The sequence below is a fragment of the Camelus bactrianus genome, chromosome 1 (assembly GCF_048773025.1).
Source record: "Camelus bactrianus isolate YW-2024 breed Bactrian camel chromosome 1, ASM4877302v1, whole genome shotgun sequence".
Classification (NCBI taxonomy): Eukaryota; Metazoa; Chordata; class Mammalia; order Artiodactyla; family Camelidae; genus Camelus; species Camelus bactrianus.
In genome coordinates this window covers 189,016-212,660 of record NC_133539.1, presented here as the reverse complement: position 1 = coordinate 212,660, position 23,645 = coordinate 189,016, and the positions used below count along the sequence as shown (strand labels likewise).

The 23,645-nt window shown below is 44.5% G+C and overlaps 1 protein-coding gene across 15 annotated transcripts in view; it reads left to right on the top strand.

The window, feature by feature from the left end:
- Window positions 1-676: 676 nt before the first annotated feature.
- DIP2A (disco interacting protein 2 homolog A) overlaps window positions 677-23,645 on the top strand; it is an 84,941-nt gene continuing 61,972 nt past the window's right edge. For 4 of the 15 annotated variants that reach the window (XM_074373704.1, XM_074373659.1, XM_074373619.1 and 1 more), the window contains exons 1-3: window positions 681-1,041; window positions 8,481-8,552; window positions 16,344-16,463. In XM_074373704.1, the coding sequence (XP_074229805.1) occupies window positions 951-1,041; window positions 8,481-8,552; window positions 16,344-16,463 (283 nt within the window). In that variant the 5' untranslated portion in view covers window positions 681-950. Of the gene's footprint in view, window positions 1,042-8,480; window positions 8,553-16,343; window positions 16,464-23,645 lie in introns of all 15 variants that reach the window. The other 11 variants (XM_074374079.1, XM_074374166.1, XM_074374114.1 and 8 more) reach the window with 5 other exon arrangements.

Here is a 23,645-nt window from a genome sequence, read left to right as displayed (position 1 = left end):
GCTTCCCGACGCTGGGGACCAGCCCCTCCAGGGCTCGGGGGTGGCGAGCGGTCTCAGTTCAGCTGCACCAAGCCCCCAGGCTCCGGACGTCCGTCTTGCCCGATGTCTGTCCTTGCCCTTCGCCTGAAATGGCCGTGGGCGCGCTTCCGGTCAGTGCCGTGCCTGCCGAGGCTGTTTTAAAAGGCAGACGGGTTAACACATTCGCGGCGCGTCTACGCGGGACGTCGAAGTTGCCCGGGGCGTCCGGCTGCCCCCACAGCCGCGAGAGTCCGCGAGGGAGGCCGCTCGAGCCGGGAGGACAGCGTGTGGCGGGGCCCCACGGTCCACGCGGACGCGAGGCCAGTGCCCGCTGCCCCTCCGAGGGGCCTGTGGGAACTCCGCGGACGCCAGCCCGCCGAGGTTCGCTGCCTCAACGCGAGGTGAGGGGCGCCTCGTGGCCGAGACCGCAGCACCGACGTCGCGCTCAGAGCCAACCCTCCCTCGAAACCCCGGTCGCCGGCGCCGAGCCTCTCGGGAGTGACGCTCTCCCCGTTCTCCCAATAGGAGCCCTGAGCGGCCTCGCCGCGTCCTCGGGACCAATGGGAACTAGCCTCCGGTGTTGCTGGGCGGGGCCGGGCGCCCACTCTGCCGGCGACTCGCCGCGCACGCGCACTCCCCTCCCGCCCTTCCTGCCGCGCACGCGCGCTCCATGTCGGGCTGGCCAGTAGGTCGGGGACGCGCAGGGCGGCGGCGGCGCCCGAGGAGTCGCCGGCGCTCGTGCCCGTGCCCGCGCCCGCGCGGGTGTGGAGCCGCCTAGGCCGCGCCGCTGCTCGGCGCCTCGGCTACCCTCGGGCCCATGCGAGTCGCCGGACTGAGAGGAGCGACTTAGCGCCCGCGCCGCCGCCTGGGCTCGGCCTGTCCCCGGCTCAATCCCGCCCGGCTCAAGCGGCCGGCCGGCCTCCCACGGGGCCATGGCCGAGCGCGGCTGCCCGCTGGAGGCGGTGCCGCTGCCGCCTGAGGTGCGGGAGAGCCTGGCGGAGCTGGAGCTGGAGCTGTCGGAAGGTGAGCGCCCGGCCCCTCACACCGCGACCCAGGTCCCGGGAGAGGACCCCGCCCGGCCCCTCACACCGGGACTCCGGCCCCTGAGAGGACCCCGCTCGACCCCTCACACCGCGACCCTAGCCCCCGGGGAGGACCCACCCCCCGACCCCTCACACCGGGACCCCAGCCCCCGGGGAGGACCCACCCCCCAGCCCCTCACACCGGGACCCCGGCCCCGGAGGGCACCCCGCCGGGCTCCTCACACCGCGACCCCGCCCCCGGAGGAGCCCCGGCCTCAGGGCGCGGCGGGCCCCGCGCTGGGCTGGTGAGGCCGCGGGCGCGGGGTCTGGGCAAGGACGGCCGGTTCTGCCGCGGCCTCCTCCCCCACGAGAGCAGGGTCAGGCCCGAAGCGCGCCAGCGTGTGCAGAGTACGGGCCCTCAGAGCGGGCGGCCGCCGCTTTTAGGGAGTTTTTACAAATTAGGCTTCAGAGTCATTCGGCTTCGGGGGTTGGGCGGCGCCCAGTCCGCGTCAGCGCCCGGAGGACGCGGCGTGGAGCCCGGCTGTGGTTGTTGGTCATCGGGCCGGCCGTGAAGTCCTGGAGGGGAAGCTTCCGAATGTTCACCTGTTCGGAAACTTAAGTACACTTTCGACTTTTAGAATCCGTTTCCCCATAGTCTTATTATTCTTTCTTTAAATTCCAGGTTGAATGTCGGACTGGGGTTGGGCTCGCGGGTTCTTACAGCTGTCGGTCGGGTAGTTGTGCACAGGTCGCACTAACGTGCTGAAGCCTCGCCAGCTTAGGGGCAGGTGTTTTACAGGTAACGCAACATCTGCTTGCAACTGCCCTGAATTGCACGTACAAAATTTTAAAAGCTCTGTGATATATGGCATATTTTTGTAATGGAAGCACAATGGGAAATGGGTGGATTTAAGAGTTGGTGACTAGACACTTTTGGGAACCTGAAGAACTCAAATTTAGGGAAGGTTCTGACAAGAGCAATGATCCTGGGTTTGTACAGCCCTCATCTAGAGAAAAGCAAGTAGACGCAGTTTACATTTGACACATTTCAGATGTGTCTTTGTAGATTGCTCCTAATTTCTGCTCCAGTGTGTTTGCTATTCCCTCAATTCCTTGTTTTATAGTTGTATGTTTGAGTTCTTTCTAGGCATAGATGGTTAAATGAGATCGAATCCTTTCCTCAAAGAACTTAATAATTTGTGTGACAGAACACACGTAAAGACTGGCACTTCAGCAAAAGAAATGCTTCTTATCTATTGAATCGTTTATGCTGTTGTCATTTTAGACATATGTAGAGGATGTACAGATGTGTAAACAGTGTGGGACTATATGTAGGTGGACAAGAACCTGGAAACTCAGCCTGAGCTGAGGAAGGAGGTGAACTCAGTGTTGAAGGGCGGGGACAGCCAAGGAGGTCGTAGCTCTGGCCTCTGGCCACCTCCTGGATTGGCCCAACACCTTTCTTTTGGCCCAAATAGGTCAGCGATTACTCGGGCATAATCATGCTTGGCTTTGGTCCCAGGGTGCTTCCACACCCTTGATGTTGGCTGCTTCAGCTTTTGTTGTGGTTGTAGCTGACTTGGGCCTCCCCGCTGGACTTGGAGATGCTTTGCCATAGGGACTTTGTCTTAGGCAGGTTTTTGGCATCTTCGCACAGTTCCATGTGGTAAGTGTCCATGAATCTCCACTGAATTATAACATTTCTGAACTTGGGTTTGGTCAGCTGTAAAAGGAGGTGAACACCAGCCTTACTGACATCCCACAGTTCCTGTGAAGATTCAGATAGTGTATGTGAAAGTGCCTTGAAACTGGTAAGGTTTTAAAGGAATTAACGGTTAAAGGAAGATTTTTGTTTTGTTTTGTTTTTGTTTGGGTTTTTTTTTCAGCCTTACTGGTTGCAAGGCCTCCAAGAATTTTGCAAAAGGAAGATGTTTTTAATGAAACATAGTCCCAAAGCAACTGCATTTAGTTTCATCGTCACGATCATTTTTACATTTCGACCATGTAGAAGTAGAAAGTGGGACTCTTTGCTCTGTGTGCTGTCTGTCCCCTCCCCCTTTGTGGGGAAGGGGATAAATTTCTAATTCAGAATAAAGTAATGTCAAAATAGGATGCCTTCACAGCACTCACATTTGTCTGAGCGAGAAGTTGCTTAAAATTTAGAGACAACACTGTGCTAGGCAGATTGGAGGGGAAAGCAAACAACACAGACAGAATGCTGCCTACATGGAGACAGATAATCAGTCTTCAATACCTGGGTAACTGAGAATCCTGCATGACCTCCCCTCAGCTGTACCCAGGTACGCCCCTGCCCTTACTTGTAACTCACACGTGGACTTGTTCTCCAGCAGCCTCACTGGATTCTCCCCAGTCATTGAAATTGGGGCTTGCCCTCAGGGAAGGTTCTGGTTTTAGACTACACTGATTTCTCCCCACAGGGCAGGCTTGTTGACTTTCTGGTATGGATTCCCTAGGGGGAAATAAAGCACAGCTGTGATTTTTTTTTTTTCCTGACTTTTCCTGGCTGTTTCACCCTTCTTGACTTAGAAGTCTCCTTCAAATTTAGATGAGGATGAAAGGTGGAGCAGAACCTCACTCTTCTTAGAAGTCCCCCACCCCCACCTCCATGAAAATATTCAGAAGAATTCACATATGTGGCTCCTCAAAGTATATTAAAATGCCTGTGGATGGAAGTGAGGTTATTAGAGGTATAATCTTCATTTTTCTTAAAAAAAAAATGATTCCTAAACTCTTGTGCTTTGCCTGTTATTGTATGAAATGACCTTCGACTGATTTCAGTACTGGACAGTATCTTGGGGTTGTTGCTACTGAACGGCTTTAAAAACGAGGAGGATGGTATAAAGTTTGTTCTTTGTTTCAGGGGCCTACAGAAGTTTAGAGAGGAAGTTCTTACACAATAGGTTACATTTGTCTCACTCCTGTTTTTTTCATCCTGGTTAATAGGTCTATTCCCTAGCTTTAACTTTAGTCTGTTTCTTGTTTTCCTGCATTCTCGTAGTGCAGGGGTCCCAGTCTGGATGGAGTCAGCCCAAAGAGGAGGAGCTCTGTCTATGGATGTAGAGGAAGGGGCTTCTTCCTTCTTCTTTTTTTCACAAAGCCTTTTTCCTCTTTAAATGTCTTTAATTTCTAAAATTTGTCATATAATTCTTAGTTTTCAGAATGACAGACTGATGTTGCCTTCACATCAATAGACATTTGTTATGCTTCTGAAATATTTTGTGGTATACTGAAGTGCTCATGTCCAAATTCCATTCACCTGTCAAAGCCCAGCCCAAATGTCTTCTCATTGTGACACTTTCCTGATCACCTCTGATGTGGCTCCTTTCCCGGAATTCTCATCAAATTTGCCTCATCTTTTGGAGTTCTTGCCACTTTTTGTTTTTTGTGTTTCTTATTTGTATGTATGTATTCATTCAGTAATTGCTGAGTACCTGCTGGGTGCTTGGTCATGTTTTGGCTGTCAGTGGTCAGGTTTAGCTTTGTTTCTCCAGTGGTCATAAGGCTTTGCACAATATTGCATTAAAATAGTGATGCAGACACACACTGCAGAGAAATGAAGCAGTTCAAAGGAAATGTTGGATGGAGTGAGCCTCCCTCGTACCCCTAGCCTCTCCCCAAAGGTAGCCTCTGGTATCCATTTCTTGTATTTCCTTCCAGAAGCAATCTGCCCTGGCTCCCAAACTGTGTTCACACACCTCTCAGGAGTCCCTAAGACTCTTGCTGGGGGCCAATGAAGGAAGATGTCATTTCTGTTTTCCATTTGTACTGATGGTGCAGAAGCAATGGTGAGTAAAACTGCTGGTGCCTTGGTGCGAACTGTAGCAGGGGCCCCAAACCACACTGGAGTCACTGCATTCTTCATCACCTCCCTGCTCACAGTAAAATCAGTGCCACTCTGACTTAGACATGTCCTTCCTTGCTGAAGCAGGGACAGTTGGTTTAAATCTCAACCGCGAGTACTGTTTTAGTCTCTTAGTGAGGAACGGGAGGTGACTAAAGCATGTCTGCCACACCGAGCGGGCCAGGCCTGTGTGAGGAGCAGCGGTTGTGCAGTTTGAGCTGTAGAACAAACTGGCTGCTTTTGCTGTGGAGCATGATTTTTACTTGAAAAAATGAGTGGCAGACAAACTACAATTATTCAGAATTGGGTATTTGGCGGACATTTTCTGAAAAATAAATGAAGAACAACTGTCATAAATTTATACTTTCAAGCAAAAATTTTAAAATTAAAAATTTTTATCTGCTACCATGAGCTTGACAGCTTCTCAGTCTTCTTAAGGACTTCTTTGATGGGTTCAGTGGCAAAGTTAATGAATGTGAGTTACTAATGCTATTTAATGAAATGTGTCGACATTTGGAAGATTGGCAGAATTCTGTGAACCAGTATTTTCCAAATGATTGGTGCATTATGTTACAAATTCACACATAGGTAAAGGATCCATTCAAAGGTAGACCAGTGGGTTGCAGTGTATCAGCAGGAAAAGTTCATTGATAAGGTTTTAGATTCTATGTTGCAACTGTTGTTTAAGAAACTACCACTTGCCTCATTTTGGTGTGGTATCAAAGAAGAATGTCCACAACGATCTGAAGAAGCTACTGAAATAGTCCCCCCTTTTCCAAGCCATGTGTGTGTGTGAGAGACTGGATTTGCTTCATAAACTGCAACCCCACATTCTGCAGCCCACTGAATGCTGACGTGGGTACGAGAACTATGAGAGTGCAGTTGTCATCTGCGAAGCCAGGTATTAAAGAGGCTTGTAAAAGTAAAACAATACCTGTGCTCAGTAAATGCTGTGGAAATCTGTTAATTTTCATTTAAAATATCTTTATGTTAACATGGTAGGTTTATTATAAATTTTTAAAAATTAATTATTAAATTTAAAAAATTTTCACAGTTTTTATTTCTAATATGATAAACACTGATAGCTCACAAACAAAAGCTCCATGGGGTCCTCAGTAATTTCTAAGAGTGTGTTCTTGAATCCAAAACCTTTGAGAGCTGCTAGGCCATGTAACACTAACAAAGACCTAGGTGTCATCATGTATTTCTTATACTTTTTATAACATTTTTTAAAGCTGTTGTCTGGTGGAATATGACTTCTGTTTATATTTGTCAGGGCAATCAGATATTTCAGTTTAAAAAACATATGTTTGAAAATCGTTAAAAATTATACTTACTGACTAGCTGGCTGGTGGTCAGGGTTCCCCTGGTTCTGTGCAGCAGATCTGCTGTTTCTCTCTTTAGTGTTTACTGAACTTGGGGTCAGAAACCTTGGATGTGAGTCCCTTTATTAGTTCATTAGTTTTGGGCTGGAATCTGTTTTGGGTTCTACTTTGTTCTCTGTGGCTGGAAGCTTGGCATTCAGTGGCACTTTGGGGTTGGTGTCTACATTGGATACTTGAAAATATGGTAACGGGTTACACATGAAAATCTGTAGCTGGTTATATTCAACTAGTTCAGACAGCTTTCAGGGTATCATGAGCACCAAACAGGGAGTTAGAACTTTTCCTTTTGGAAGGCTCTTTGGTGCCTTCACCATGTAATCATTCATTTGAAATGGGGACATAAGACACTGTTTTTAGGAAATGAATACTTAATTTTTAAATATCCTGCAAAATCAAATGCTCTGCTTTTAAATAGGATTTTAAGTGTTTTAGTGTAGTGTAGCAATATTAAGTTTTAATTTGTTTGTCTTAATTACATATTTTCATATATTCCAGAGGAACATAAATTTTTTTTAGTAGATATTGTTCCAAAAAACACATGTACTTTGAAGTTGTTCACAAGTTGAAACTCATTAAGCAAAATCATAAATCATATCCTGGATCCGATTGGGGTCTATGAGTGTCTAGTGAGTGTCTAAAGAGGACAACACAGTCCAAGGGCCACTGCCGCCAGTAGGGGCTTAGGTGTGCTCATTGCATCATAGATGGGTTGGTGATAAACACGAAGCGCTTAGCGAAAAAAATTGGCAATGGAGTGAGATTTATTATATAAGGTCATTCAGGTAAAGTCAAAATATGTGGACACAAAGCAGGCATACGTTCTGCAGAACATATTCGAATTAAAACGCACTCAGTGCAATAGAATAGTTTCCTGTGGAGTGGGGGTGGGGGTAAGGCGAGGAGAGGGATAGATCAGAGTGTTGGGGAGGTGAAGAGCAGCTCTGTGGGGAGGGGCCCGGCTGAATACTCAGTTGTCCGAGCAGAGGCTCTCTGCAGAGGGCAGGGCACGACCTAGTGATTCCCTGACCTCAGGCTGGCCTTCTGTAGGGGGTTAATGTCTACCTGGAGGCTTAATCTAGATGTCAGACATTCAGAAGTGTTGATCTTTGGACAACAAATCAAGAGTTTATTTGGAGGAAATCCTTAGTGAGACACTCGGGAAGTGGCAGCAGCCCATGTCTTCCAGTTCCCAGCAGCCTGGCCTTACCACTTGGCTTGTTTGTTTGGGGAGGATGGGGGGTCAGGGGACGAGGGGGTGCCTAGAGGGCTTGCAAAACACTAAAAGCTTTCTGTTGAAAACAGTTCACCTGAAGAACAAGGTAATAGCAGAAATTGTAGTATATATATTTCCAGTCATAATAAAATCTTTAAAAGGTGCCAGAACCACCCTGAGCACTTTGAGTTCTGTCTCGGAAACCAACTGGTGCGCTTATATTGGGAAGTGTTTCCGTGCAGACACATTTCCTGTCTTGTTCCTGGGTGCTTTAATTCTTTTTCTGGCTGTTCTTCTTTATGGTAATCTATTAGATGGGCAGTCTTGGCCCAGGGATGCCCTTACACCAGTACTTCCACAGCTGGAAACCTGCACAGGGACACCTGGGGATCTTGGTAAAATGAGGATTTGGATTGTCTCAGTCTAGGGAATGGCCTCAGGGTCTGTAGTTCCGACTGGCTCCTGGGGGATGGTGATCTCAGTTTTTGAAAATTGAAGTATTGTTTACACACAGTAGGCTCCACACTTTCTGGTTGTAGTTGTGTGTTTTTGACAAGCACAGAGGCCATGGAACCACCACCACAGTCGGAGTATAGAACAGTGTGATTGGCCCCCAGAACCCCCTGTCCCCCTTGTAGTCAACCTTCCCTCCTCCCACCCCTGGCAACCACTGTCTGCTCTCTGTCCCTGTAATTTTATCTTTTCCAGAAGGTCATGTAAATGGAATCATTCAGTGTGTAGCCTTTTGAGCCTGGCTTTTTTCACTTAGAGCGTAAACCCTATCCAAATGTTGTGTCAATAGTTTGTTTCGTTTTCCTGCCAAATAGCATTCCACTGTGTGGATGCATCGGGCTTAGTCTGTCCAACCACCAGTTGGAGGACCTAAGTGTTTCCAGTTTTTCCATTATGAATGAATTTTTCATTCAAAAATTTTGGAACTTTAAAAGAAATATAAGTCCATTTTTCCATTGTTGTTTCAGGTGACATCACTCAGAAAGGGTATGAGAAGAAAAGGGCAAAGCTGCTTGCACACTGTGTGCCGCTCGCTCAAGGTAAGGCCAGCGCACAATCCTGAAACTGATTGAGAAGTTTGACATTGGTCTGCTTCATATTTTATTAAGGAGGTATGGGCAAATAGTGTATCTAATACTAAATTACAAAATCCAAAGGCATAGATTACAATTTATAGCTCTGGCTCTGTATAGATTTCATTCCCAAATAGGATTTATTTTATTTTTATGATCATAGACCGTGATTATTTTATGATTTTAGTGAGGAGCATTCCTTGCTCCTGGATCAAATATGGTGAAGATGTCAGTTCTTCCCCCTGAGATTGCTACATAGGGTCAGAACATTCAGTGCTCCAACAGAGGTTCCTGGATGGAATTTAACAAGCTAATTTTAACATTTATATTGAAGTCTAAAGGGCCAAGGAATTCAAAATATGATTTAAGAAAGAAGAACGAAGTGGGAGGATTTGCCGATTAGGGTGTGAAGAGTTATCGAGCCTTCGTCACGAAGACAGCCTGGTTTGGCAAGGGATCGACAGCTAGATAGCAGAGCAGGACATGGAGCCCCCAGTGCTGGCACAGCTCCTTGTCCACATGTGAGACACACGACACCGGACACAAATCAGTTCCAGGCATAGGGAAGGCCTAAAGGTGAAAGGCAAAACTGTAGCATCTTTGGAAGATCATACTGGAAGACTGTCACCATCTCTAAGGTGATCTTCTGGGAAGGATTTCTTAAGTCCCTAAAAATAACAAAAAGCAGCAACCATAAAGGAAAAGATTGGTAAACCGGAGTGTGTTAAAATTAAAAGTTTTGTTTTATCAAAAGTCACCATAAAGAGATTAAAGGCTAGCCACAGAGTGGGAGAAGATTATCATTAACACACATAACAGAAAAAGGACTGGTGTCCAGATCCTATAAAGCAGCACTGTCCAACAGAGCCTTTTTTTCGATAAAGGGGATGGTCTGCAGCTACATTGTCCAGTACACTGTTCACACTGACCACTTGCCACGTGTGGCTATGGAGCACCTGGGATGTGGTAGTGGGACTGAGACACCGGACTTATAATTTAATTTTAACTAGTTTAATCTAAATAGCCAGGAAGTCCCCCAACGTGATTTAAAGAAAAGCCCAGTGGAAAAATGGGTGAAGACCTGAATAAGTATTTATTAGAGGAAACCCTAGAAGTCAGCAAGCAAATGAAAAGATGTGTACCTACCCTTGGTAGTAGTTAGAGAGATGCCAGCTAAACTGAGACTCACCTTGGGTTGCTGGCAGGCTTCAAGCTGGGTGAGCACAGTATGGGGCTGGCAGAGCAGTGGAACTGCAGGGCGGCCAGCAGCTCCCCTTCAGGAATAGCATGCCCTTGAGAGACACCGGGTGTCCACACGTGGTCCTGGTTCTGCGCACAAAATTCATTTTCCCCTCAACTGCCAAGTCCTTAAACATCAGCAGAAGGCATACCTGTGTCAGCAAGGATGAGCCCCCTAATGGGAATGACAGAAACGGTTACATGGAATATGGCCATGGAAAACTAAAGAGCATGTGAAAGGCACCACATGGGAGCCTTTCGTAACTGGTAGAAAAAGACAGGGAGGGAAGTGCCTTCCCCGAAGTGGGCACACATTCTGTGTGGGTGCCACTGGAGGGGCCACAGGCAACGCTAGGGCACTTGAGTGTTTATTTCTTAACTGGAGCAGTTGTTACCTTGATTTTTTTTTTCTGTATAATAATTCTTAAACTGAGTATAGGCTTTATTCTGCCTGTATCGGTGTGATATATTTTATAACACATCAATAACAAGAATGCTGAGGAAGCTTCATATATACGGCCATTCATTCATCCAAAATAAAACAAAAACAGACTCAGAGTAAAATTGGGGGACCCTACTAAAAAACATCTTAATGCCCATTTGCATGACACCAACAGCAGCCGTCCAAGGAGGGTGGGAGGGCCCACATTGTGCCCTCAGGCACTCTGCTCAGGTGGCCACTGCCAGTGCATTGCAGTGAGCAGGCCAGTGGACGCAGGACCGACATGCTCACTCACAGGTAGTATTATTTCATACCTTGAAAACCTAAGTGACTGCTTACTTAACTATCAGAATTAGTAAGAGTTTTTGTTTGACAGAAGATAAATATGCAAGAATCAGTAGCTTTTCTCTGGCAGTGTTTCTGTTTTGTTTTGTTTTGTTTTTTTAATTAACAAGTGTCAATATTTTATTTTAATTAATTAATTAATTTATAACAGACTTTATTCTTTTAGAGCAGTTTTCAGGTTCACGATAGAATTGAGCAGAAAATACAGAGTTCCCACATAGCCCTCCCCACCCACGCATATATACTCCCCTACCCTCAACATCCCTCATCAGTGTGGCATATTTGGTACAATCGATGAACCAACATGGGCACATTATTACTATCAACCAAAGTCCATGGTTTACATTAGGGTTTACTCTTGATGTACATTCTGTGAGTTTTGACAAATGCGTAATGACATGTAGCCACCACTATAGTATCATACAGAATAATTTCATTGCCCTAAAAATCCCCTGTGCTCTGTCTATTCCTCTCTCCCTCCCTCCCTCCCTCTCCCCAAACCCCTGGAAACCATGATCTTTTTATTGTTTCTGTAGCTGTGCCTTTTCCAGAATGTCATTTGGTTGGAATTGTACAGTTTGTAGCCTCTTCAGACTGGCTTCTTTCATTTAGTAATATGTCTTCTAAATTTCTTCTATGTCTTTCATGTCTTGCTAGATCTTTTTTTTTTAACTGCACATGTATTTTTTAATTTACATATATGTACTGTTCATGGTTTCTAAGAATGTTTAGAGCTTTAGCTTTTTAAACTTACGTAGTTATCAAAGGAATAAAGCCAACCACAAAAATAAGAATTAACTCAAAAAGATACATATACCCTGCTATTAACAGCAACATTATTTATAATTGCCAAGATATGTAAGCATCCTAAGTGCACATCAGTAGTTAAATAGATAATGGAGATGCAGTATATATATATATATATACCCATAAGAAAGAAGGATATTTTGCCATTTCCAGCCCTTCGTTCATTTTTTTTTTTTTCACTTCAAAACCAGAATTTTATAACTGGCAGAGACATTTCTATTATATCAAAACAACAAAATACCTAGAAATAAACCCAGCCAAGGAGGTTACCTGTATTCTGAAAACCGAAATGACACAAAGAAATGGAAAGCTTTCTTGTGCTCTTGGATTGAAAGAATCAACACTATCAAAATGGCCACACTACCCAAAGCAATCCAGACCCAACGCAACCCCCACCAAAATACTCACGACACTCCTTGCAGAACTAGAACAAACAATTCCAGAATTTGTAAGGAACCACAAAAGACCCCCAACAGCCAAAGCAATCTTATGTTGATCTCTTTTTTTCTCTTTCTTCTTTCTGTTCTCTTTTCTTGTGGTTTGATGACTTAGAGAAGGTCCTTCAACATTTGTTGTAAAGCTGGCTTGGTGGTGCTGAAATCTTGTAGCTTTTGTTTATCTGTGAAGCTTTTGATTTCTCCCTCAAGTCTGAAGGAGAGCCTTGCTGGACAGAGTGTTCTTGGTTGTAGGTTTCCCCCTTGCATCACTTTAAATATACCGTGCCACTCCCTTCTGGCCTGCAGAGTTTCTGCTGAAAATTCAGCTGATAACCTTGTGGGAGTTCCCTTGTATGTTATTTGTTGCTTTTCTCTTGCTAATTTTAATATTTTCTCCTTATTCTTAATTGCTGTCAGTTTGATGACTGTGTGCCTTGGTGTGCTCCTCTTTGAGCTGATCCTGTGTGGAACTCTCTGCGCTTCCAGGACTTGGGTGACTGTTTCCTTTCCCAAGCTGGGGAAGTTTTCGGTTATTATCTCTCCAAAAATTTTCTCAGGTCCTTTCTTCTCTTTCTGGGACCCCTTGATGTGAATATTAGTGCGCTTCATGTTGTTCTAGAGTTCTCTTAAATTATCCTCATTCCTTTTTTTCTTTTTTTCTTTTTTCTGTTCTGCAGCAGTGATTTCCGCTAGTCTGTCTTCCAGCTCACTGATCTGTTCTTCTGCCTCATTTAGTCTGTTCTTGGTTCCTTCTGGTGTGTTGTCCATTTCAGTGATTTTATTCTTCAGCTCTGTTTGGGTATTCTTTATATTTTCCAACTCTGCTAAAAACTTCACTCTGTGCATCTATACTCCTCTTGAGTTCTCTGAACATCTTGGCCATCATTACTTTAAACTCTTTCTCGGATGAATTACCTATCTCCTCATCACTTATTTCTTCTTCTGGGATTTTAGCTTGTGCCTTGGCCTGGGAGATACTCCTCTGCCACCTCATATTGTCTGTCTTTCTGTGTGTTTGTGGATTTCCTTCCACAGGCTTTGGGATTATTATTTTCTTATTTCTAGTATCTGCCCCTGGTGGATGAGGCTGGACTAGAGGCTTATGCAGGTTTTCTGACAGGAGGAGCCAGCGCCTGCCCACTGCTGGGTGAAGCTTGGTCCTGGACCTCTGGTGGGTAGGGCTGTGTCTAGAGGCCTTTGTGGCTCAGGAAGTCTGCTGATGGGTGGGGCTGTGTTCCCACTCTATATTGTTTGGCCTGGGGCTTCTCTACAGGCTGTTGAGTGGGTCTCGGTCTTGGTGCTGATGATCCAGTCAAGATCCTCAGCCTCCAGGAAAGCTCATGTAGATGAACACTCCCGGAATGTCCGCCACCAGCTTTTATGTCCCCTGAGTGAGCCGCAGCCATCCCCCATGTCCCTAGGAGACCCTCCAAATCCAGCAGGCAGGCCTGGCTCAGGTTCCTATGAAATCACTGCCTCTGCCCTGGACCTGATGCATGTGAGTTTCTGTGTACATTTCTCAAGAGAATGGAGTCTCCATTTCCCCTAGTCCCTTGAGCCTCCTAGAGCCAAGCCCCCTGGCCTTCAAAACCAGATATCCTGGGATCTCCTTCTCTTCCCAATGCTGGAACCCAGGTTGGGGAGCCTGACATGGGCCTTAGAGCTCTCACTCCTGTGGAAGGGCCTCTGCAACTTAACAAATCTTCAGCTCGTGGTTCTCCTACCTCGGGGGTATGGGGCCCAATTATATCGCGAGCATACCCCCTCCTACCATCCTGCTGTGGTTCCCTCTTTATGTTTCCATTTGCAGAAGATCTTTTTTTGCTAGGTTCTAGTCTTTTTTCAATGGTTGTTTAGCATTCAGTTGTGGTTTCATTGTTGTTGCAAGGAGAGGCAAGCTCGTGGTCCTACCACTCCTCCATCTTGACCAGAACTGAGCTCTGAGTGTGTTTCTGTTAATGAAACAACCTCACACTCATAATGGCTGATCTTTTAACTACATTTAGCAAGAAAGCCACAGAAGCTATATTAGGCTCAAAAAATCTATTTGAAAAATAACCAAGACCCTGAAATATGAAGAAATATACCAGTATCCTAAATGGAAAATTTTAATATCATGAAAGTAGCAGTTTCTAAATTAACTTGTGAACGAACTGTAGTCCAGTCTGATTACCAGTGGCTGATTTTTTTCCCCTAAACCTGGAGTTGGAAATAAAAACACATTTGAAGGAGAAATGTTCTGAGAGTAGTCAGTACATTTTTGAGAAAGAATACCAGTGAGAAGGACTGGCCTTCAGGGTGTTAACCAGGTCGTATACACTTGATAGTCCCAACAGGAGGTTGTTGGTGTGGTGCAGACAGCCCGATCAGTGTAAGAGAAGGGGGTCTGGAGATGACTGAGGAGAATTCATTTAATAACTGGCGCCATCCCTTTGCAGGCAGCAAGGACCCTCTTCCTCCCCACCGTTAGTGCACATGAACTTCAGAAGGATTAAAGCTCTAAATATGTTTGTAATTTCAAAACTTGCAAAATTCAGGAGAATATTTGAATAACCTTTGAGTGGGGATTACAAGATAGGAGACCTAGAATTTAGAAAGGGAAAGAAAGGCAGGTCTTCTTGGCTCCCCGGAAACGAAAACACTGCAGGATGACTGAGCTGCGGTAGCCGGGCTGCTGCTCTGGGAGGTACGCAGCCCAGGTGGTGCCTCCAGCCGACTGGGTGTCCCCAGCCCCTAGGGCTCATTACTGGATGAAGTTAACATACTCAAAGAAGAGGACACACAGTTGGGCATAAACATCATGGTATGTTCAGTCTCCCTAGTAGATGGAAATGCAGGTTAGTGAACCATTCTTCTCCGACCAGACGGCAAAACTGTGAAACTTGTAGCATCCAGTGCTGACAAGGACGTGGGGAAATGGCATATTGTGGGAGTGCGATCGCTGTAGTCTCTCTGGAAAGATATCCTGTTATCTGTTAAGATTAAAAATATACCTGCTCTTTGAACCAATGACTTCCCATTGGGTTTTATGTCTTTGATGAATAAAGGAATCACTGTCTCGTGTAAGGAGGTCCACATGCATCTACGTCACTGCAGTGTGCCTGTTTATAACCCAAAATGCATGAGGTTCTGTGTATTCTCATCATGAACTTGAAAGAAATTTTATCTAGTCACAGGAAACAAAAAGCCAAAAGCAGTGATGATCAGTATTTCTCTATGTTTGCATATGTGTATGTACATACACATATACGTGTATATGTTCAAATTTTGAAGAGCTAAACATCGATTTCCAGAGAGGGTCTTCATGTTGTGTCAGCTGCAAAACTAGCACCCCCCAGCACAGTGCTTAAAACAACAGCAACAGCATCTGCTCTGCCCACAAACCTGCAGGTGGCCAGACTCAGAGAGCCACTCCTCCATGTCTGTGGAGCCAGGGCCGGTGTCCTGGGAGGGCTCTTCCATCACAGCTGTGGCATCAGTGCTGGGAGCCTCAGGCAGCAGAGCACTGTCCCCACCAGCCTCTGCCCCTCTGTCCTCCCACATGCCTTCTCAGTGTGTCTTCACAGAGAGCCCGGGGGACCTTTCATGACCAGCCTCAGAAATCACCCAACATCACTTCTGCCATGCTGGGTCCATCGGAGGTCACGACCCATCTGGGCTCGAGCATGGTGGGCTGCTGCTTTCCAGGGAGTAGTAGGGGCTGGGGAGCTGGTAGGGCTGGAGTCCCTGCCAGCCGTTTTTATGAGACGTCTTGAAACAAAAGCTAAAAATAGACTTTTTTGATGAAGCACAACTGAAGGCTCTGCTCTAGGCTGTTCTCAGATGCTAACAAATTAGGACCCAGACAGCATCGGGACTGTGCCTGATGACCCTGTACACCGGTACCTCACTCCTTTACTTACCCACAGTGTCCCGATGGCCTATGTGTCAGGGCCATGGACACAAGAGCCCAGGGGACTGCGACGGGGCATGGAGAGCCATCTTCCTGTGGGGTTTGGAGACAGCAAGCGTCACAGGCTGAGGCAGGCAGCCCCTGAAGCCCCCGAGCCCCTTACTCTTCTTTTTCTCTGGTTCCATATCTCTGCTTATCTGAGGTGGCTGGCAACACCCCATGATGGGGTGGGCTGTTCCCACTGGGTTTGCTGACACCATGGACAGTGCCAGGAAGAGTGACATGGGCCACTTCACCAAGGGCCTCCCCTCGAGGGCCTGCCCGGCGCTGTATGTGCTGTGCTGCTGGGCTCAGGGCCAGCTGCACGATGGTCATGGGTGACGAGGCAGGGCTGGGCTGGGTGCTGCGGGCAAGGGAGGGACATTGACGGCCCCATCCTGGCTTCCAGATTCAGGGTCTCCTGGGTGTTGGGGGCCACCACAGGGTGCATACACTTGGTCATGGGTGCTATGCGGCTCTGTGAGCAGTGTGTGCTGTTTCCATTATTGGAAAAGCAAATTGTTGACACAGGATGTTTTCATAACCTTGTGTTTCAGGAGTAGATCCATCTCTACAAGCAGAGAGTAGGACCTCCGGGTCCTTACAAGCCACAGCCCCAGCAGCCAAACAGCAGAAGCCACGGCCCAGCAACGCCCGGGACGAGCGCTTCAGGTCAGGTAGGGACCTGAGACCCGCAGGCCCCGCTCGGACACTGCGTCTCTGCTCAAGAAATTGTCTCCCCTTGAATGATAATTTATCACATCATATTTTTCAAGAGAAAATATAACTTCCACATAACTTAGTAGGTTTTCATCTGGCCTGAGTGTGAGTGCTCTCTTAGGGGATGCTCATAAGAAACCTTCCTTTCCCTAGCAGAGTAGTTTCTGTAAATGTTTGTGTCCATCTTTCTACCTAGATCTTTGCGGTTGGGGTTGGTGGTTTTCTTCGTTAGGGACCAGCTTTACTACTATAGGTGTTTTAGGATTTTTTTTTTCTTTTTCTGATTTTGGAGATTTCCTTCTAATTAGGTTTCTGCCACTCTATCAGTGCTTTTGTAAGTATTTAACTTTGTCTCTGGCATTTTATTTAAGTTATCAGAACATCCATTGAAAAAATTCATGCCTTCAGTTATAAATTACATATCAATAACTTTTGAATACACTTTCACCTGTTTAACAATATTCTCACTGTTGTGCGGTTGTGTATTTCCTTTATACTTAAACTCTTTCAGTAAGCCTTTATATAAAGAAAAAAATCCAACAGAGGTAAAGAAATGGACATTTATAAAATATCTAAAAAGAACATTAAGATTTTAACTGTTTTGTCAACAAGGGAGTGTGATGAAGGAATCTGAGAAATTTTTGATCAAATAATTTCTTACCAATTTAATATACATATAAAAAATATAGTAGTTTCTTTTCTGATAACATAAATGATACATGTAGTACAAGATATTACATCAAATCTAAGGACAAAAGGAAATATCACCTTATCTGAATCCTGTGATGGGCCATCAGCATTTCACTGAACATCGTCTTCTTTAGCCCTGGGTACAACAAAAGCACATGCATGTACATGCTCCACAAGTGGGGTCCTGTGAAGATCTCCTTCTAGTCCCTGCCTTCCTCATTTCCCTGCCTTCCGTCTCCTCTCCGTCTCCTGGTAACTGACACTGATGAACTGCTACTTCTGCCCTTGGGAACTGTATCTGGTTCTCATCCTTTATGTTCTGAAAGCAGGACCTTTATCATAAATATGCTTTGCTCATATTTTCTCCAAGCCTTGTGTTGCCTTTGCATTCTCTTAGCGTGGCCTTTGTAGCAGTTTTTAATTTTAATGAAGTCCATCTTACCAGTTTGTTTTCATGAATAGTGCTTTTGTTCCTGTCTCTAAGAAATCTTTGCCAAACCCAAGGTCACAAAGATTCTCATCTGCCAAGAAGAAATAAGTCATTTGAACAGACCAATCAGTAGGAGCAAAATAGGATTAGCAATAAAAAACCTCAAAAGTTCAGGACCACATGGCTTCACTGGGGAATTCTACCAAACATACAAAGAAAAACTCATACCAATCCTTCTCAAACTCTTCCAAAAGATTGAAGAGGAGAGAATACTCCCATACTCATTCTATGAAGCCATCATCACCCTGATACCATAACCAGACAAAGACACTACCAAAAAAGAAGACCACTGTCCAATATCGTTGATGAACATAGATGCAAAAATCCTCAACAAAATATGAGCAGAATCCAACAACACATAAAAAATTACACACCATGATCAAGTTGGGTTCATCCCAGGGACACAGGATGGTTCAGCATACACAAATCAATCAATGTGATACACCACATCAACAAAAGAAAGAACAAAAACCACATGATCATCTCAATAGATGCAGAAAAAGTATTTGACAAAATTCAACACCCATTTATGATTAAAAACTCTTACCTAAGTGGTTATAGATGGAACATATCTCAACATAGTAAAAGTTATTTATGACAGACCTACAGCCAACATAATACTCAATGGTGAGATGTTGAAAGCCTTCCCACTAAAATCTGGAACAAGACAAGGATGCCCACTCTCACCAGTTCTATTCAACATAGCCTTGAAAGTCCTAGCCACAGCTATCAGGCAAGAAAAAGAAATAAAAGGGATCCAAATTGAAAGAGAAGAGGTGAAACTGTCACTATATGCAGATGACACGACATATATATCGAAAACTCTAAAAGCTCCATACAAAAACTACTAGAGCCGTTGAAAGGATTCGGCAAGGCAGCAGAACACAAGAGTCACACACAGAACCCAGTTGCACTTCTTTACACTAGCAATGAAATACCAGAAAAGGAAACTAAGGAAATAATCCCTTTTGAAACCTCATCCAAAAAAGTAAAACACTTAGAAATAAATCTGACCAAGGAGGTGAAAGACTTGTAAGTGGGGAACTACAAAACATTGATGAAGGAAATTACGGATGACTTAAAGAAACGGAAAGACACCCCATGCTCTTGGATTAGAAGAATTTAACAATATTGTTAAAATGGCCATACTATCCAGAGCAATCTACAGATTTAATGTGATCCCTATCAAATTACCCAGGACATTTTTCACAGAACTAGAACAAATAATCCTAAAATTTATATGGAATCACAAAAGACCCAGAATTGCCAAAGCAATACTGAAGAAAAAGAATGAAGCTGGAGAAGCAACCCTCCCAGACTTCAGACAGTACTACAGAGCTACAGTAATCAAAACAGCATGGTGTTAGCACAAAACCAGACATGGATCAATGGAACAAAATAAAGAGCCCAGAAATAACCCAGAGACCTGCTGTTAATTAATCTTCAGCAAAGGAGGCAAGAATATATAATGGAGAAAAGACAATCTCTTCAGCAAATGGTGTTGGGAAAACTGGACAGCAGCATGTAAATCAATGAAGTTGGAATACTCTGTCACACTATACACAAAAATAAACTCAAAATGGCTTAAAGACTTAAACATCAGACAAGACACTGTAAACCTCCTAGAAGAAAACATAGGCAAAACATTTTCTCACATAAATCTTAGCAGTGTTCTCCTAGGTCAGTCTACCCAGGCAATACAAATAAGAGCAAAAAATAAACAAATGGGACCTAATTGAGCATACAAGCTTTCTCACAGCAAAGGAAATCATAAGCAAAACAAAAAGACAACGTATGGAATGGGAGAAAATATTTGCAAAAGATGAGACTGATAAGGGTTTAATTTCCAGAATAAACAGCTCATACAACTTAATAACAACAAAAAAATAAACAACCCAATCCAAAAATGGGCAGAAGACTTAAGCAGTTCTCCAATGAAGACAGAAATGGCCAATAGGTACATGAAAAAATGCTCAATATCGCTAATTATCAGAGAAATACAGATGAAAACTACAATGAGGTATCACCTCACACCAGTCAGTATGGCAATCATTCAAAAGTCCATGAACCATTTGTTGGGAAAGTGTTGCCTTTGCTCCTTGTCTAAAAACAGCTGCCTGTGCGTGTGGTTTTCTTTCTGGGCTCTGTCCTGTTCTGTTGATGAATTTGTCTGTCTTTATAGTGGAGTTGTGCTCCCTCAGTGATTGCAGGTTGACAATAATTGTTGGCATCAGGATTGTTATTCCTCCAGGTTGTTCCTTATCATTGTTGTGTTGTGTGTGTGAGTCTCCTCTGGCACTTTTTAGATTTTTTCTCTTTACCATTGGCTTTGAGTGATTTGGTTATGATGTGCCTTGGTGTAGTTTTCTTTGTTTCTTGTGCTTGGGGTTTTTGAGCTGCTTGGATCTGTTGCTCTATACCCTGTCGTGCTGGCATTGTCTAGGTTTTTAGTTATGGGTTGTGCTATCCGTGCGTAGGTTTTTGTTTGTTTCTAAGACAGCAGTAAAGTTCACAGTGTGTGCTCACGGCCACAGCCAGGTCAGTTGCAGGGGCTCCTAGATTTCTCTCTCTCCTGAGCACTGTCTCCCGTTGAGTGTTTTTGGTTTTATGTCTGGGAATTTTTCTTTTACCTTTTTTTTTTTTAATTGAAGTCTAGTCAGTTTACAATGTTGTGTCAATTTCTGGTGTACAGCGCAATGCTTCAGTCATACATGAATATACATATATTTATTTTCATATTCTTTTTTACTGTAAGCTACTACCAGATACCAAATATAGTTCCTTGTGCTGTACAGTATAAACATGTTTCTCTATTTTATATACACCAGTCAGTATCTGCATATCTCGAACTGCCAATTTATCCCTTCCCACCCCTATCCCCCCTGTAACCATAGTTTGTTTTCTATGTCTGTGAGTCTGTTTCTGTTTTATAAGTAAGTTCATTTGTCTTTTTTTTTTTACATTCCACATATGAGTGATATCATATGGTATTTTTCTTTCTCTTTCTGGCTTACTTCACTTAAAATGACGTTCTCCAGGGCTATCCATGTTGCTGCAAATGGCATTATTTTATTATTTTTTATGGCTGAGTATTATTCCATTGTATAAATATACCACAACTTCTTTATACAGTCATTTGTCAGTGGACATTTATGTTGTTTCCATGCCTTGGCTATTGGAAATAGTGCTGCTATTAACATTGGAGTGCTGGTGTCTTTTTGAAGTAGGGTTCCTTCTGGATATATGCCCAGGAGTGGGATTACTGGGTCATATGGTAAGTCTATTCCTAGTCTTTTGAGGAATCTCCATACTGTTTTCCACCATGGCTGCATCAAACTGCATTCCCACCAACAATGTAGGAGGGTTCCTGTTTCTCCACATCCTCTCCAGCACTTATTGTTTGTGGACTTCTGAATGATGGCCATTCTGAGTGGTGTAGGGTGATACCTCATGGTAGTTTTGATTTGTGTTTCTCTGATGATTAGCTGTATTGAGCATTTTTTCATGTGCCTGTTGGCCATTCCTATGTCTTCATTGGAGAATTGCTTGTTTAGGTCTTCTGCCCATTTTTGGATTGGGTTGTTTGGTTTTTTCTTATCAAGTTGTATGAGCTGTTTATATATTTTTGAGTTCAAGCCCCTGTCAGTTTCATCTTTTGCACATATTTTCTCCCATTCTGTAGGTTGTCGTTTTGAACATTTTCTAGGGTAGATCATGTACTCAGGCACAAAAGAAGCCTCAACAATTTTAAGAAGATAGTAATTATTTCAAGCATCTTTTCTGACCACAATGCCATGAAACTAGAAATCAACCACAGAAGAACAAAGGAGAAAAAAACAACAGCATGGAGATTAAACAACATGCTACTAAAAAACCAATGGGTCAATGATGAAATCAAAGAATAAATTAAAAAGTACTTTGAGACAAAAGACAGTGCAAACACAACCACACAAAATCTATGGGCTGCAGCAAAAGCAGCCCTAACAGGGAAGTTCATAGCAATCAATACAGGCTTTCCTCAAAAAGAAGAACAATTTCAAATAAATAATCTAATCTACCAGCAAAAAGAATTAGAAAAAGAAGAGCAAACAAAACCAAAAGTCAGCAGAAGGAAGGAAATAATAAGGATCAGGGAAGAAACAAATAAAACAGATATTTTTAAAAAATTAGAAAAAATCAAACCACGAGCTGGTTTTTTTGAAAGAGAAAACAAAATTGACAAACTGCTGGCCAGGCTCACCAAGAAGAGAAAAGAGAGAACACAAATAAACAAAACAAGAAAGGAAAGTGGAGGAATTACAACCAATACCACAGAAATACAAAACATCATCTGGGAATATTTCTATTAGACACCCAGGTTTAAAGGATAGTTTCACTGGTTATAAAATTCTAGGTTCGACACTTTTTTCTTCAACTGTGATGCCTTCCTGTGCCCAGTGGTTGCTTTTGAGTAAAATCAGTCTGTTTCTTGATCCTTCAAGATGATTTACTCTTTCTCTCTGGAAGCTTTCTTTTAGAACTGTCTCATTGTCTTTGCTGTTTGTAAATTTTATTTTAATGTCTAGGTGTGAATTTTTCATCTTTCCTGATTTGCACCCTATGAGCCATGTTACTGTAATGTTTCTAAATGTTTTAAAGACATTTTGTTGGAGAAAAATGTAAACATGTTCAGAAGCAGACTTACTCGTGTAATAACCTCCTGGACTCATTGTCCAGCCCCCACAGTTCCCAGCCGTGCTCAGTCTTGGATTCATTGTTGACCACTGCTTCCTCCCCTCTCATGTGGTTTTGAAGCAAATCTCAGAGATCATGTTATTTCGCTTAGATGTAACAATATTCTTGGTCTCTGTATCTGAAAAGAAGACGTGTATCTCTGAAAGGTGCATACAATTGTTACAGAACAATTAACAATAATTCCTTAGTATCAAATGCCCAAATGTTCATGTGGCTTTTAAAAACAGTTTATTTGGGCCCAAAACCAAGTAAGATGTACACATCACGGTGGTTGATATGTGCTTCCAGCCTCTTGATAGCTCAGTCCCGGGGCCTGGGCTGTGGTCTGGCGGCTCCTCTGAGAGGGTTGCCCTCAGCTCCCTAGGCTCTGACAGGTCGACTGGGGTCCCCATTGTTCCTAAGACTTCTCCAGGTTGCACCACGACGCACAACGGGCCTGATTCTCTGTCTTCCTGGGATGCTGGCAGACCACTAGTTCATTGGAGTGGCAGAGTGGTGACTCCCTGCAGAGGCTTGACTGCTTCTGTGAGGACGAAGTCCTGCTCGCTCGCTGGAGGTACAGGAGAGCCCGGATCAGTCTTCAACTCGTTCCATTTATTTCCATTTCCATTTACAAAGCAGTGGATTGGGTCATCAGCCTCCTCCGATGGCAGCCAGTTAATTTTGCCTCCTCCCTCCCTTCCTGCCTTTTCTTTCACCCTGTTTTCAGCACGTAGTTGGTGCTCAGTTCTGGCCAGTGTTTACCTTTGGTGACACTCAAATGCCCATCCTTAGCTGCTGGGAGCAGCTCCACACGCCCTCCAATTTGTGTTGTTGGGCCGTGTGCTTTTGGGCTGTTGGGATGAGATGCTCCTGCCCCCCAACCCTGGAACTTGCCTTCCTCGGGGTTCTTGTAGTGAGGCTGGTGTTTGAAGACCGTAGCCCAGGTGCTGGGGATGCTCCTTGCTTTTGGGCTGGTCCTTGTTTTTGGACATTTTTAGCGGACGGAGGTAAGTCATACTAGTTAAAGATAAAATGCCATGAGCGTTCATGCTGACGGTTTCCATTCAGTTCAAGACTGCAACATTTCCCCTCACTTCCTTGGTCTCCTCTCTCCCTCACGAGTTCTGTTTCCAGGGAGGGTCGATGGAATAGACAGTCAGGCCCTGCTCCACTTAGAAACGCTGTGTGTGTGGTGTCCCCATGCCCACCGGCCGTGTGACCTCAGGAAGAGCTGGCACCCTGC